Below are 17,106 nucleotides of genomic sequence, written 5' to 3' on the forward strand. Positions count from 1 at the left end.
CTGTTTCTTTATTTCTTGGAAGTCATTTCCTTTAATCTTTTCTTCCACTTTCTCAGTCACTGCCTGTATTTGATCCTTCATCTCTTTCTTTAATGCCTCATTCCTATTCATATTTTCATTTTTCAATCTTTTATTTTCTCCCTTTATCCTATTTAGTTCCATTTTAAACTCATCTATTTCCCTGTTATTTTCTTCATTGGCCTTTCTTAATGGAGCTACTTCTTTGTACATACTTTTGCATTCACCTTTGAGTTTGATTATTTCATCTAACAATTCATTGATTTCCTTATTTCTTATATTTTTAAACCTGGGTTCTCTTTCCGTATCTATCCCTCTATACATATTGTTATTATTCCTGTTAAATCCAGAGAAAATATATCTATCAAACCTTTGGTATGTCTTCGGGGTCTCGTTCAGGAGCTTTTTTTTATGACTCCAAGTGGAGACTCAATTATACTTATGTCTAGACATCTTTTTGTTGGTTCTTTTTCCCTGTATCCTTTGTTTTTTCTTCCATTATTGTTACTGATCATGAAAAAAAAGATACAAAGACGGTTACATTGTTGATCACTCACTCTGTAACTCCCTTCTCGTTTTGTGTGAACAACTAGGTGGAGGTTGTCTGGCTCCAAAATTGTTCGTCAGTGAATCGCTAGATAGCGTATTCTCGATACGTCTTGTTTTGATCGCTGCTTGTGTGTGTATTTACCTAGTTGTATTTTACGGGAAGGGGAGCTATGCTCGTGGTGTCCCATCTTTATATCTCATTTTATCTAAACTATTTTCAAATTCATGTATTGTTTTTGCACACACTACTTTCTCATCTAACTTGTTCCAAATGTCTATTGCTCTGTGAGGAAAGCTATTCTTTTTTAGATCTCTTCTATAGCTGTCTTTCTTGATTTTCTTTCCGTGTCCTCTTGTATTTCTTTCATCCCATTTTATTAGATCCTCTCTATCAATAATTTCTTTGCCTTTCATGATTCTTTAAATAGTTATCAAATCTCCTCTCTTCTTTGCTCTAGTGTCTGTAGCTCAAGTTTTGCTTGTCTCTCTTCATATGATAGTTTTGAGAGTGTTGGTGCCAATTTTGTAATTGCTCTTTGTATTCTTTCAAGTTTTGTTATATATTTTTTTGTATTTGGTGACCACATCGTTGCTGCATAATCCAATCTTGGTCTTATCAAAATGATTAATATTTTCTTCACCATTTCTTCATCCAGGTATGTAAATGCCACTTTGATTGTTCTTATTAGATTGTAAGTTTCTCCAAATATCTTGTTTATATGTTTCTCAGGTGACATATTATTCATAATAATGACTCCCAGGTCCTTCTCATTTTCTACTTTTTTTATTCCTTCTTCTCCCAATTTATATGATCCTTCTATTCTTTTTTTGCTCTTACAAATTCCATTATACTACACTTTTTGGTATTGAACTCCATCTCCCACTTCCTACTCCATTCCCATACTTTATTGAGATCACTCTGTAGTGACTCACAATCTTCTTCCGTGTTCACTTTTTTGAACAGTTTTGCGTCATCTGCAAAGAAGTTCAAGTAACTTTCAATTTCTTTATCCATATCATTAATATATATAGCAAACATTATTGGGGCCAAAACTGTTCCTTGTGGAACACTGCTTATTACTTCATCCCAGTTAGAGTGTTTGTCTCTTATCACTACTCTCATTTTTCTTTCTTTCAAAAAGTTTTCCATACATTTAAGCAGTTTGCGAAGGACGTAGTGTGCGCTTACTATAAACTTGCTTCCCATCATGCATCCTTGAACTATTCCTGATTTCCTGCCCAAGTAGTAACATTTCTAGATAAAGCCCTGTATTCTGGGGAGGTTTTCCACCATTTATTTCTAGTTTTATGTTATTTCATTTTTTTCTGAATTATTAGTGGGTTTTCTCTTTGCACAAGGAAGACACATAAGATTGTTCACATGCTCTAGCAAGGATGTATTTACCTAGTTGTATTATACGGGAAGGGGAGCTATGCTAGCTGTGACCCGTTTTTGTATCTCACAAGATCAAGTTTGTTCTTAAATTCTTGTATTGTGTTTGCACACATTATTTCTTCATCCAATTTGTTCCATATATCTATCACTCTGTGTGGGAAGCTGTTCTTTTTCAGGTCTCTTCAGTAGTTATCCTTTTTGAGTTTCATTGCATGTCCTCCTGTCTGTCCTCTGTCCCACTTTAATAAGTCCTCTCTATCAAGGCATTCTTTTCCTTTCATAATTCTGTTGATGGTTAGTAGGTCCCCTCGTTCTCTTCTTTGTTCTAGGGTTGGCAATTCCAGTTTGACCAGTCTTTTTCATATGTCAGGTTTGAAAGTGTTGGGACCAACTTTGCCATTGCTCTTTGTATTCTTTCTGATTTTCTTACCATATATATTTTTTTTTTAACTGGGTGACCATATCAGCGCTGCATATTCCAGTTTTGGCCTTATCAGTGTTTGTAATATTTTCTTGATCATTTCCTCATCCAGGTATTTAAAGGCCACCTGTATTGATCTCAACAAATTGTATGTTTCTCCAACTTTTATTTATATGTTTATCTGGCAACATGTCTTTGGTGATGATTACTCCTAGGTCCCTTTCAGAATTTACTTTCTTTATGTCTTTTCCATCAATTTTATACCCCCCTGATATTCTCTTCTTGCTTTTTTCAAATTCAATTATACTGCACTTCTTGATGTTGAGTTCTACCTCCCATCTCTTGCTCCACTGTAAGACTTTGTTCAGATCACTCTGCAATGAGTCACAGTCTATTTCGGAGTTTATTCCCTTTAATAACTTTGTGTCCTCAACAAAGCAGTTCATGTAACTTTCAATGACTTCATCCATGTCATATACATATACAGGTACTCCTCGTTTAACGACCTACTTGGTTAACGACAACTCGGAGTAACGACGGGCTTTATGACGTTTAACGTAAATCTCCCAAAGTTACGATGTCGTGTACAATAATTAAGTTGGCTGAGGCAAATTTGTATGATGTTATAAATGAACTTGTATGGTGGATATTAGCTGTGAGGTAAAGTGTTCTGAAGCTTAGGTCTACATTACCATCCTGCAAGCTGCAAAAACTACCTGGGGTACAGTGTATACTGGTAGTGGTAAATTTTTAGTTTCGACCATGGGCGCCATATAGCAATAGAAAATTAATTATTAATTTTGTAAATTATAATGTATCAACGTAATATGCAATTTTACGAGCGGAAATGAAAAAAAAATGTTAAAACAGATTTCGTAAGTAACGAAGTCATGTTGGACGAATGGTACACCATGTTTGTTATGATAGATGCCGATGTCGAAGAAATGAAAGGATGATAAATTAATTTGTCTAACCTAAACTAAACTAACCTAACCTGTGTTTAATAAATCATTACCTGCAAATTAAATGTCATCCGGCTCGTCCTTGTTGTTGTCGTTGTGAGAGACGTTGGCAGACGACAAGATGGCGTCCCGAGCCTATGCTACCGACTTCGTTCATTAGCATATTTTCTTGTAGCAAGGTATTTTTTACTTTCATTTCCGCCCACAAAATTGCATATTACGTTGATACATTTTAATTTACAAAATTAATAATTAATTTTCTATTGCTATATTGCGCCCATGGTTGAAACTAAAAAGATACCCCGGTATTCAATATGGAATGTCAGCATACGCGGATTTGGTCATATACGGTAATTTTAGGAACCTAACCACCGTAAATAAACAGTAAATAAAGCTTTAATGTACTGTATAAAAGAGGGAAAATACACGAAAATAAAGATACATGTATTGCTGGACATTGTACATACAGTACATGTACGTATATGTATACACTTTCGCTTAACGACCAATTCGGTTAACGACGGCGCGCTGGTCCCAATTGTCGTCGTTTAACGAGGAGTACCTGTATAGCAAACATTATCGGAGCTAGGACTGACCCCTGTGGTATGCCACTACTCATTTCTTCCCATTTTGAATATTTGTCTCTGAGCACCACTCTCATTTTTCTTCCATGTAGGAAGTCCTTGATCCAGTTCAATAGTTTTCCATGTATGCCTCCTATTGTTTCCAGTTTATATAGTAATTTTCTGTGTTGTACCTTATCAAATGCCTTTAGTAGGTCCAGGAATGCACAGTCTGCCCAGCCATCCCTTTCTTGCAATATATCTATCAATCGTGAATAGAAACAAATTAAATTAGTGGTACATGATCTTCCTTGTCTGAATCCAAATTGCCTTGGGTTCAGTATATTATTCTCCTCCAGATATTTTGGCCATCTATCTTTGATGATTCTCTCACAAATTTTAACTATTGTATTATTTTTGACTTGTTAAACAAGGGTATTTGTCAGCTCCACAACATGTCAATACAAAAACACGTTCTCACCCAGATTACAAAAGAAGCACACAAAGATTGACTCCTAAACACTATGCTTCACCTGACCCCTCCAAATATCAAACTAACTGAGAAATCTTGTCCACAGTAAAAAAAAATTACATTGGCACACCTGCATTCAGACTATCATCCAGCACTGAAATAATTCCTACCTAGAATAGGGCCTCCTATAGACTGAAGTTGCACCAGATACAACTTTATCCTTCACTGGCCCACATTTTCTCTACCCAAACAATAGTAGAATATCTCTTGAGTGACTTGTGGATCAATCTAGTGATTGTTGTTGGTGACCTAGAAACCATGAATCTTCTGCAAGGAAGACCAGGGGTAACAAATTGTAATGTGGTTCTACAGATGAGGCAACCAAACAGCAGCAACATACTTCAAACTTGATCTCAACTGTGATGTTATAATTTTTCCTAATATATCCTCATGTGAAGGAATACTGTTTATCAGCAGTCTTTAGGTTCAAGTGAAAGTCCTCTTGTAATCATTCCCAAATCATTTTGTCCAGCTATATTGATTTTTTCATCCCCATCACTTTCAGTTCCCATGTGTCTCTGTAATTACTGGTTTAATTCTGTTTACTATTCCTTTATATTATTTTGTATTTCTTCTTTCACTTTCAATTTCTTTCCATCACTTTTCTTAAGTTAGTACAGTGAGACCATCTCATTAATGGACGTTAATTTGCTGTGTTTGCGGTGTTTTCGCTGTGTTTTTGGTGTTTTTGCTGCTGTTGTTTAGTGCGTGCAATCACTATGCCACCCAAAAACCACTCCAAAACACCGAAAGCACAGCGAAAACACCGCCAACACAGCTAATTAACGTCCATTAATGAGAGGTCTCACTGTATGTCTTTAAGAAGTTCTTTCTGTAGAAGCTAGTAATGTTTCTTGATGGGGTGAATTAAACATATGTATAATTTTCTATTTTTTCCCAATTATATACACTTGACTTGTCAATTTACACGAAGGGACTCCCACCAGGGATCCTCAATCCGCTCACCAAGTCACTTCTGCTCTGATGTCACTACCTTATTCATCCAATGATCTTTAACAAATAAGTGCCTCCCCCAAGGGCGTGACTTTTCTCCCATGGACTATAATTTTTCTCTCCACCCTTCTCCAGTCAGAAAGACTGTTACAACATCTTAAGCAATACTGCTTACACAAGCAATCTCAACATCGAAGCGGAATAGTTTATTTTACATATTGTCACATCAGCATTAGAATATATTCCCTAGAGGTTGTTTATAAACTTTAGACAGTGAGCAAGATTATGCAACTCCTTTGCTGCTTATGTTTTCAAAACATCCTACACATAAAATAAAATTCTTGCCACCTACCCCTCTACCTTACTTGTCTACCTTTATCTACCAGCCTCTTACAATCCTATCATCAACAAATTTCATACTCTCATGTAAGTCTCTTTTTCACTCTTTCCCATTTGTAGGCCATGACACTTCTTTGTGGTGAGCTCCATTTTCCAAAGTTCCCCCCACTCACAATTTACTCATGCCTTTATGCCTTTTTATAGTTTTCTACAACTGTCCTCATTCATGGTTCTTTTCATCCATGTTATGTAATCAGCAAACACATTGACACAACAGTTTATTAACATGCAATCAATAAATTAATAAATTATTGCCTCAAGTTTTACTAAATGGAAAACCCATAGCCCCATGGTGGTTGGTAATGGTCCTTGGAACCTCCTACAAATTTCTCTGGGAAGAGTCTTTGGACTCTTGTCTGTGTTGTATCAGTGTGGGACTGTTTCCATGTCACCAGCTGAAAGTGGTGGGAAAAGGAGAGTATTTTCCAATTGCCAGCTTTTGCATGTGTGAAAAAGAAGAAGAAATACAGTTCAAATTAATGGAGAGAGAGCTTGGGCCTCGTCCAGGACCTAGCATCAGCCCCTTATGGCTGCACCTGATGGAGTTGAAGGGGTTGACAGGTTTTGAAAATGGGCAGGTTCACTGTCCATCTTGCAGGACCACCACATACATGTACCCATTATTGATACTTTGTTAACATACACAAGAAATGTAATTGGGATGGATACTAAGCCCTGAAGCACTGCACTGGACACCTCTCATATTTTATTTTATTGCTTGCTTGCTTGCTTGTTTACTTAAAACTTTGGGATGTATTGCTGGTTGGCTTTCAATTCTAATACGTATTTTTCCTTTAAAGATACACACCAGAAGAAGATTGCCGGGGACGTTTTGGTCTCTTCATGGGGCTTGAAAATGGCTATTCTTGCCCTCCTAATAAGTACTACACAAGTGGGTACCTTGCCCTCCAAATGGTTTTGGATCTTGCTGCTACAAGAAATGTAAGTATTGTTTTCATAACAGTTGTGAGTGCTTAGAAATGGGTACCTCCAAGTTGTGAATGAAATATTGGAAAACAGAAAGACCAATAACTTGATTTGATGCCCCAGATCTCTCTCATAGAAGAATAGATAATGAGAAATGTAGAGGTGAGAGAGAGAATAGATTTTGAAAGAAAGCTGTTGGATATAGTAGATCAAGTGCTGAGGTGGTTTAAGCAAATGGAAAGAATGAGTGAAGAAGGACCATTGAAACAAATCTGAAAACTGGAGGTAGAATGATTTTGAGAGAAAGACTGAAAATTAGGTGGATGAATGGGATAAAGGGGGCCTTGGATGCATTAGAAATGTTTGTGGAGCAAGACAGAGAAAATGCAAAACAAGGGAGGGAATGGAGAAAGGTTGTGAATGGCTGAAAGGATGACAGGGGCCCAAAGAAATGTTTTCATTCATTCTGTAAATTGTGTCTAGTGGATGTGGAAGAGGCTGCCATATAATGAAGCAGTGAGGGTAAGCTAGCTCCAACTGTTGGATCATGCTGTGGAAGTACTGTGTCTCATTGCATTGCCTTCAACACAAGCAGCTTGGCATTGTTTTAATGTCTATGAGGTGTGTGATTCACCATTGTCTTTCTTCACTCATCCTTTCCATGTGTCCAAACCATCCCAATATTCTTTCATCCACCCTATCTCCCAGCTCCCTTACCACCCCTGTTCTCCTCCTCATCTCTTCATTTCTCACTCTATCCAGCCTAGTGACCCCATCATACTTCTCAAGACACCTCGTCTCAAACACATTCAAACTCCTCTCTTCCTCTCTTATTTTCCATGTTTCTGCCCCATACAGTGCTGTTGGCACAATCACTCCTTCATACAATCTCCTCTTAGCATCCATACCCAAATGTCTATTCCTCATTACACTTTTTAATCTACATTCTACCTCCATCTCCACTCCTCCTTTTCCTGCCATATTCGCACATTCGCACCCAAGTATCTAAAACTATCCACTTCCTCCAGTCGCTCTCCTTTAATGCTCACTTCCAGTCTGCTGCCACTTTCACCTCTTGTACATCTCATCACCTTACTTTTACCCAAATTTATCTTTAACTTTCTCCTTTCACACACTCTCCCAAACTCATCAACTCCCTCAATCCCTCCTCTGATCCTTCTACAAGTGCAGTGTTGTCCGCAAACAACAGCTGGCTCACCTCCCACTTTTCTCCATTTTCTTTATACATCTCGCACCACCCCATCCATGTATAAGTTGAACAGCCAGGGCGACATAACACATCCCTGACTAAATTCCACCTTTACCACGAACCACTCACTCACTCCATTTCTAATCCTAACACATGCTCTACTACTCTTGTTAAAACTCTTGACAACTAGAAGATTTCCTCCTATCCCGTATATCCGCAAAACCTCCCACAGTGCCTTCCTGTCTACCCTGTCATAAGCCTTTTCCAGATCCATAAAAGCCTGAAAAACATCCTTACCTTTACTTATAGCTTTCTCACATATCTGTCTTACCACAAAAATCTGATCTACGTAGCCTCTACCTGTCCTAAACCCACACTTTTCATCGCCAATTACTCCCTCTCAATCAAGATCCTCCCATAAGCCTTCCCAACTACACTTAACAAGCTAATCCCTCTGAAACTACTGTACTCACACTTGTCCCCTTTTCCCTTGTAAAGTGGAACTATACAGGCGGTCCTCCAGTCTTCCAGCACTCTACCCTCTCTCCAACAAACATTAGATAACCTCACCAGCCAATCTACCATCACTGTATCTCCTTTTTTTTTTAGATATTCTGCATGGCATCCTTCCAGACTAGGTGCCTTACCTGCTTTCATCATCTTAACAACTGCCTTCACTTCATCCTTATTTCTCCATTTTCCTCACTCATCATGGTCATTTTCTTAGCACTTCCCACTGCACCTATATTTCACCTCCCTAACCTTCACATTTAGCATCTCCTTTGAATACTCTGCCCATCTTCCCCTTACTGCCTTCTCTTTCATTATCATCTCTCCATCTGCACCTTTGAACACCTGGACCATGGCATTTGATAAAATATCTCACAGTCGACTTATGGCGGAAATTGGAACATGCTGGAGGACTGAAAGGCAAACTATTAGAATGGATTAAAGACTTTTTGAAGGAAAGATACATGAGGGCAGTAGTAAAGGACAAGATGTCAAGCTGGAGAGCAGTAACTAATGGAGTTCCACAAGGTTCAGTGCTTGCACCACTAAAGTTTCTTGTTTATGTTAACCCCTACAGCGTCAGTGGCATATGTCGTATGCCCCAAATTAAAAAATTTGCCAAAAATAGGCATTACATTAAGGGTCAAATCTGTGGTAATGACCAAGTAGCCCTATCCATTGGTTATAAAAGACACCCAAATGTTTTTATTTATTGACAAAACTGGCAACCCTAGCAGCAATTTTTTTGGGTAACTTGGGGTACGAAATCGGCCTTTAGGACGTAATTTAGGCAACTCTGGTGTATAAAATGAAGTATGAGGAGGTGAAGTTGTAGTTCGACAGTTAGGCAGGTGCTATTTAGTATGTATTCAGATGTATAGAGCTAGCAATTTCGCACTGCCAATTTTCGTAATACATGCGTAATGCAAAATGTGGCTGGGCAATATTGGTGTGATGGATGAGTACTAAAACATTTACCATAACAATAAGAAACACCACAATCACCTATCCTCCATGAAATTATATAAAAAAAAAAAGATACTGAAGAATCAATTTACCACATAACAAAAAAAAATCCACAAAAACTATTCATAAACACATTTTTTGTGTCAGACTATTATGGGTGACTATACATTGATTTGAAACATCATAAATGATTCCTTCACTCCCTGAAGTTCTAACAAAGCTTCCCCACAAAATACGACCTTGTTCAACCTGCGTGTGGAGCGAAACGAAGTCTACGGATGTTCTACCAAATTTCTGTAAGCATATGACCATCGAATACACCCTAACACAATGGGTTAAGGAGAATCCTAGATATAGAAACAATGAGAAACCATCGAAACTAGACCTAATATCAACCTCTGAACCAGAATGAGGTATAAAACACCAATTGGAAAAAGCGACCATATACTAATAGGGTTTGAATTAAAAGAACAGAACAACATAGATAGCAATGATAAACATAGAGATGGAAGATTTATGTACAACAAAACAGACTTTGTAAAACTAAGGAAATTTTTCCAAAACACAAATTGGGACAGGTTCTCTAAAGAGGAAACAAATATGGAAGACAAATAGAACATATTTAGAGAAAATTATAGAGAGGGAGTTAACAGAGATGTACCAAAAAAGAAACAAAAAGAAATTTATATAAAATGTTGGTTCAACAAAAGATATAGTGAGGCTAAAGCCAGGAGAGATAAAGCTCATAAAAAATGGAAAAAAGATAAAAAAAAAAACATATAAATGGCAAACATATAAAAAACTTAGAAGTGAATATGTAAACATATGCAGGAAAGAAAAAAGAGAATATGAAAGGGATATCATAGATAAAATAAGACAGAGGGAAATAAGAGACCAAATAAAAAGCCTAGATGAAATTGCAAATTGGATATTGAAAGAGTGTATAGACGAACTGACAGATAAACTACAGAAGATAATAGACTTCTCATTAAAAGAGGGAAAGGTATTGCAACATCGGAAAGATGCAAACATAGTACCAATACACAAAGGAGGAAACAGGGAAGATCCTACAAACTTTAGACTGGTGTCCCTCACAAGCACAGTAGCAAAAATATGCAAAAAGATTATCAGGAACAGATGGACGAAACACTTGGAAGAAAATAGAATAATAAACCCCAAACAATTTGGTTTTAGAAGTGGAAGATTGTGCACCACAAATCTAATCTGCTTTTACTCGAGACTAATTGAGATAATACAAGAAAGAGATGGATGGGCAGACTGCACCTTCCTGGATTTGCAGAAAGCTTTTGACAAAGTTCCACACAAAAAATTAATAAGTAAAATTGAAAAAATAGGAGGAATTCAAGGTAAACTGTTGGAATGGGTGAAGGACTTCTTAACTGGGAGAAAAATGAGAGTGGTACTTAGAGACAAAAGTTCGAAATGGGAAGATGTAAAAAGTGGCATCCCACAAGGCTCTGTTTTGGCTCCTTTAATGTTTGCCATATACATAAATGATATGGACGAAGGAGTAAATTGTTACATGAATTTTTTTGCTGACGATGCCAAATTACTCAAGAGAGTGAAAACAGAAGATTGCAGATCACTCCAAGATGACATGGATAAAGTATAGGAATGGAGCCAGAAATACAAGATGAACTTCAACATCAAGAAATGTAGCATAATGTTTGCAGATGATGCAAAAATCATGAGAAGAGTGAAAAATGAGAAGGACAGTAAAATATTGCAAAAAGATCTAGATACTATTTTTGCATGGAAACAAGAATGGAAAATTTAATTCAATACTAAAAAATGCAAAGTACTGGAAATGGGCAATAGCAACAAAAGGCCATCCTTCAGCTATTTCTTGGGAAGCAAATAATTACAAAAGCAAAAGAGGCAAAAGACTTGGGAGAGTTGATAAAAGACAACCTGTCACCTGACAGACATATCAGTAGGATTGTGGGAGAGATGTATGGACTACTGCAGAAGAATGATAATATATATACATATATATATACCAACTGTTTTTCCCCCTTACAAGGGAGGTAGCCAAAAAACAAAGGCATAAGACCCACTCCCACCCATTCCATCCCCACATACTCCAGTCCCATTCACCCCTTAATTTCACCTCCACAATTCTTATTATGTCTGGTTTTTCATGTGACAGATAATCATTTAATTTATTCAATCCTGTGATTAATCCATCTATGTTGGTATAGGCCATTTTTAATTTTTTCCTGCTCCATCCTGTTTTCTGTTTCTTTTGTTTCGCTTTGATGTACCATTTTCTCAGCCTCATGTCTATGACCCTCCAATAGAATTCCTTCCTTTCAGTCTCCTTTCTCTTCGCATTTTTATACCTTAGGTTCACCTCTTAGTGTTTACTCTCTATTTCCTCAACACTCATTTCTCTTTTTATCCATATACTGTTGTATTGTTCACTCCCTGCCAATTTACTTGCTTTTTCTAATATGTCTTCTACTACCATTTGTGATCTTAGTTTTATCTTTAGAGGTTGCTTTTTGTCTTTAGAATATTGTCTCATTCTATATACTTCTATATCTTTACTTCCTGGTCACCATCTTGTATTTGATTTAGAATTGATATTGATGTTTCTTTTTCTGCTTTTTCTCTTATGTACTTCACTAGACCATGTTTTTCCTTTAGTCCATATACCACAATACATTTTTTTCCTATGCACTATATCTCTGACCCATTTTGCTTTTCTTTAATTACTTGAGTGATTGTATCCTTTGCATTTTCCTGCATCTGTTGTTGCACTATTTCTTTAAAGGCACTTTCTTAATTTTCTGTTTTCATTCCATTTAATCTTCTGGAAATTTTCCTCAACTAATTTTTTTTTCGATCCTTTCAGACATTGCCTGTATTTTGTTATTTACCACTTTTTTAAAGTTCTCAGTATTGGTAGTGTCATTGATTTTCATCTTTTCATTTTCACATTTAACCTCCATTAGAGTTTTTTTAATCCCTTTAGCTCATTATTTAGTTCAGAATTAATTTTCTTCAGTTCAGATATCTCATTGTTAGCTTGGAATCGGCCTTTTGCTAACTCTACAATCTCCTTCCTTAGGTCTATGAATTTGTTCTCCCACAATTTTCTATTATTACTCATCTCCCTTTCCATGTCTAAGATTAGATTCAAATTTCTTCTTTTGTACTTACCAAAACTAGAAAAAGTGTCTTCATTGTACAGTTGGAACATCCTTGGCATTTCAAGGCCTCTGTTTACATTTAATTTCAGCATAGTGCCTCCAGAGGACTGCTTTTGAGTCAACATTTGGCTCAAAATCATAATTTTCATTTTCTTGCTCCCCCCTGCCATTCAATACAAACCAGGCCTCTTCTTTTCCTTGCACTATTGAGAATTTTCATCTTATTCGGCAGCCTTCTGAGCTCTAATTGATAGGTGTTGACAGCTCAGAGGCTCAGTAGTATGCATGTGTTTAATTACCTAGTTGTATCTTATGGGAAGGGGAGCTAAGCTCATGATATCTCGTCTTTGTATCTCTCCATATCTAGTTTGCTCTTACATTCTTGTATTGTTTTTGCACACACTTTTTTTTTATTTAATTTGTTCTATAATCCACCACTGGGGAAAGCTGTTCTTTTTCAGGTCTCTTCTATAATTGTCCTTTTTAAGCTTCTTTCCATGTCCTCTTGTGTTTCTCTTAACTCAATTTAATAAGTCTTCTCTATCAAGGACTTCCATGCCTTACATAATTCTGTAGATGGTCAACAAGTCACCTTTTTCTTTTCTCTGTTCCATAGTTGGCAACTACATTTTTACCATCTTCGTAGCTGCTCTCTGGATTCTCTCAATTTTCCTTATATTCCTTTTTGTATTGGGTAACCATAGTGTTGCTGCATACTCCAGTTTAGGCCTTATCAATGTGACTAGTATTTTCCTTACCATTTCTTCATCGAAATAGGTAAAACTCACTTTTATTGGTCTTAGTAAGTTATAGGTGTGTGTGTGCTGTGACTTACCCACAAGCTAGATTATTATTGACCTTTTTGTTGGGCAACCTTCACTGCTGCTGGTGCCTATGGCTGCTGGAAAAGAAAAATTTCATTGGTATGCATTGGAATAGTAGGTTAAAAAAATACCTTTTTCATGGCTGGAATAAATTTAGTGATACGAGTAGATTATTGTCATTTGATATAATCCTTTATTTCATCCCCAGTTTTTTCCAGTTAAAAGCACCATGCCACAGATTTCTCTGGAAACATTTCCCAAAGGAAGTTATACTTCAGGTGGAGCATATGTCCTTCGCAGCATTGTGCCACTGTACATGGTCTTTGCTTGGGCACAGTTCATTGTCTATATGATGATCATTATTGTGGAAGAAAAGGAGAAGAAAATTAAAGAAGGGATGAAAATGATGGGGTTGAAAGATTCTGCATATTGGTGAGTAAAGATATTTCTTGTAGAATACATTAACCTCTAACATATGTATATTTTATGGGTTTTCATGTCACTCACTTCAGATGACTTCAGTCAGATGAGAGGTAGTCCTTGAATGGAAGTGTTTAAACTGTCATAAATCAACCCAGGGATGAGCTATGGGTACCTGCAAGTGGTAGTCCTGCAAAATGGACAACTACGGGAATTTTCACCTTGCTACTTGTCTTCAAAACTAGTCAGTACCCTAAAATGACCCATACTGGGTATTGACTGCATGGTAATATGTAACCAATAGGTTGTTTTGCTGCCTCCCTTGTAAGGGAGAAAAAGCCTTTGGTATATGTATGTAAATGTAGAGTTGGAGATGTCTGAGGTATTGGCTGCATGTTATTGTAGGGTTAAAAGCTGCTCAATAGCATGCACCTGATACTTTAGGGTCTGTATGGGGCACCCCTATGGACCAGAACCACACATCATTTTGTCAGTTGTAGAGAAATATTCATAGAGAAATGATACTTTATTATATTGTGACTTTCCCTCAACTATGCTGTCCCCACACTCATGTTACTGCTCAGTACCACTTCTCTGAATGTTCATTTTCTCATTTGACAGAACCCTGTGGTGGGGGAAAAATATACTGCCACCAATTATTTCCACTTGAGTTGTAAAAGGCGACAAAAACGGGGTGGGAATAAGACTAGGCATACTTTTCCCTGTAGCCCCAAAGGGGATATTCCTAAAAAAAAAAAAAAAAAAGCAAAGGCATAAGAAGGTCTGGGAGTTTTACAACCAAAACCCTAAGGTTTTAATGTGTGTGAATGTGGTACAGATGAAAGTAAAAGGGAAGAGATAGGCAGTATGTGAGAAGAAAGATGGATGTGTTGGCATTGAGTGAAACCAAGTTGAAAGGGAGGGGCAAGTTTGAGTTTAGGAGTGTAGTTGGAGGATCTCAGGAGTGAAGAGAGGATGAGGGAGAGAAGGGGTGGCTATGCTAGTAAGTGAAGAGAAAGGTAAATGTGTAGTGGAGAGGAAGGAGGTTTCTTCAAGGTTAATGTGGATGAAGGTTAAACTGGGAAGGGAGATGTATTTACCTAGTTGTATTTTGCGGGAAGGGGAGCTACACTCGTGGTGTCCCGCCTTTGTATCTCACAGTGTCTAGTTTGCTTTTAAACTCATGAATGGTTTTTGTGCACACTATTTCCTTGTCCAGTTTGTTCCAAGTGTCTACCACTCTATGTGGAAAACTATTTTTCTTCAGATCTCTTCTCTATGTTTTTTTATTTTCTTTCCATGTCCTCTTGTGCTTCTCCTATCCCAGTTTAACAAGTCCTCTATCAAGTATTTCTGTGCCTTTCATGATTCTGTAGATGGTCAGTAGGTCGCCTCTCTCTCTTCTTTGCTCCAGTCAGTAAATCTAGTTTAGCCAATCTCTCCTCATATGACAAGTGTGCAAGTGCAGGTGCCATTTTTGTTGCTGCTCTCTGGATTCTTTTTATTTTCTTTATATTCTTTTTGGTACTGGGTGACCACAATGTCGCAGCATATTCTAGTCTAGGCCTTATCAGTGTGACCAATATTTTTTTAATAATTTCTTCGTCCAAATATGTAAATGCCACTTTTATTGATCTAAGCTAGTTGTAGGATTCTCCAACAATTTTGTTTATCTGTTTGTCATAGAACAAGTCATTTGAGATGATTACACCCAGATATTTTTCGGATCCCTCCTTCTTTACCTCCTTAGTTTCAATTTTATATTGTCCTGATATTCTGTTTTTGCTTTTACCAAACTCCATTATGCTACGCTTCTTAATATTGAAGTCCACCTCCCATTTCTGACTCCACTTCCATACTTTATTCAGGTCTTCCTGCAGTAATTCGCAATCCTCTTCAGTTTTTACTTTTTATTAACAGTTTGGCATCACCACCAAAGAAGCTCATGTAACATTTCACACCACCATCCATGTCATTCACATAAATAGCAAACATTATTGGAGCTAGTACAGATCCTTACGGTACTCCACTGATCACCTCTTTCCAATCTGAATACTTTTCTCTAAGCACTACTCTCATCTTTCTACCAATCAGGAAGTCCTCCATCCATTTTAGTAGGTTCCCTTGTATCCCTCCTATATGTTCGAGTTTCTTTAATAATTTTTTGTGTGGTACTTTGTCAAAAGCTTTTTGTAAGTCCAGGAAGGCACAGTCAGCCCATCCATTCCTCTCTTGCACTATGTCTATTAATCTTGAGTAGAAACATATTAAGTTTGTGGTACATGATCTTCCTTGTCTGAAGCCAAATTGTCTTGGGTTTATTATATTGTTGTCTTCCAGGTGTTTTACCCATCTATTCTTAATGATTTTCTCACAAATTTTGGCTATAGTGCTTGTTAGTGAGACTGGCATATAGTTAGTTGGTTCTTCCTTGTTTCCTCCTTTATATATTGGTACAATGTTAGCATTTTTCCTGTCTTTTGGTATTTTTCCTTCATTGAGTGAGGAATTTATTATGTTATGTATTTTGTCCTTTACTTTTTTAGGAATGTCCCCTGTGGGGCTACAAGGAGAAGGATGCCTAGTCCCAATCCCCGTCCCTTTCTTCTAGCCTCTTATAATCCAAGTGGAAATACTTGGTGGCAGTATTCTTTTCCCCCACCAAGTTGAAAGTGAAGGGTGAATGTAAGTTTGGGAGTGTAAGTGGAAGGTTATCAGGAGTGAAGAGAGGGCGAGGGAGGGAAGGGGTGGCTATACTAGTAAGTGAAGAGATAGGTAAACGTGTAGTGGAGTGGAAGGTTTTCTCAAGGATAATGTGGATGAAGGTGAAACTGGGAAAGGAGATGTGGGTTTTTGTAAGTGCATATGGGCCTGGCAGTGAAAAGAGTGTAGAAGAAAGAGAGGCTTTTTGGATAGATCTAGATAAGTGCATAGAGGATTTAGGGAGAAATGTCAATGTAATAGTACTGGGAGATCTTAAAGCTAGGGTAGGAAATGATCCAATTGATGGAGTGGTTGGGAAATGTGGAGTTCCAGGAAAGAATCGTAGTGGAGAGTTGATGGTGGAAATGTGTCTAGAAAGAGAGTTGATGATAGCAAATACAGTGTTTCGAAAGAAAGTCAAGCATAAGTACACATGGGAAAGGGTAGTGGATGGAAGGGTGGTAGATAGAGCGTTAATGGATTATGTAGTGATAAATAGGATTATGATAGGAAGAGTTAAGGATGTATATGTACTAAGGGGAGAGGGTGGGGGAATATTAGCTCATTTTTTGATGG

General features: G+C 37.3%; 1 protein-coding gene across 2 annotated transcripts in view; it reads left to right on the forward strand.

Moving 5' to 3' along the window:
* The window catches only part of LOC143022022 (cholesterol transporter ABCA5-like), a 385,392-nt gene that overhangs the window by 65,348 nt on the left and 302,938 nt on the right, over nucleotides 1-17,106 (forward strand). Inside the window, exons 3-4 of one of the 2 annotated variants that reach the window (XM_076179961.1) lie at nucleotides 6,595-6,736; nucleotides 13,616-13,839. In XM_076179961.1, the coding sequence (XP_076036076.1) occupies nucleotides 6,595-6,736; nucleotides 13,616-13,839 (366 nt within the window). The remainder of the gene's footprint in view (nucleotides 1-6,594; nucleotides 6,737-13,615; nucleotides 13,840-17,106) is intronic. The other variant, XM_076179965.1, reaches the window with a different exon arrangement.

This window comes from Oratosquilla oratoria, chromosome 3 (genome assembly GCF_046742065.1).
Source record: "Oratosquilla oratoria isolate Oo_2021 chromosome 3, ASM4674206v1, whole genome shotgun sequence".
In the NCBI taxonomy this organism is placed as follows: domain Eukaryota; kingdom Metazoa; phylum Arthropoda; class Malacostraca; order Stomatopoda; family Squillidae; genus Oratosquilla; species Oratosquilla oratoria.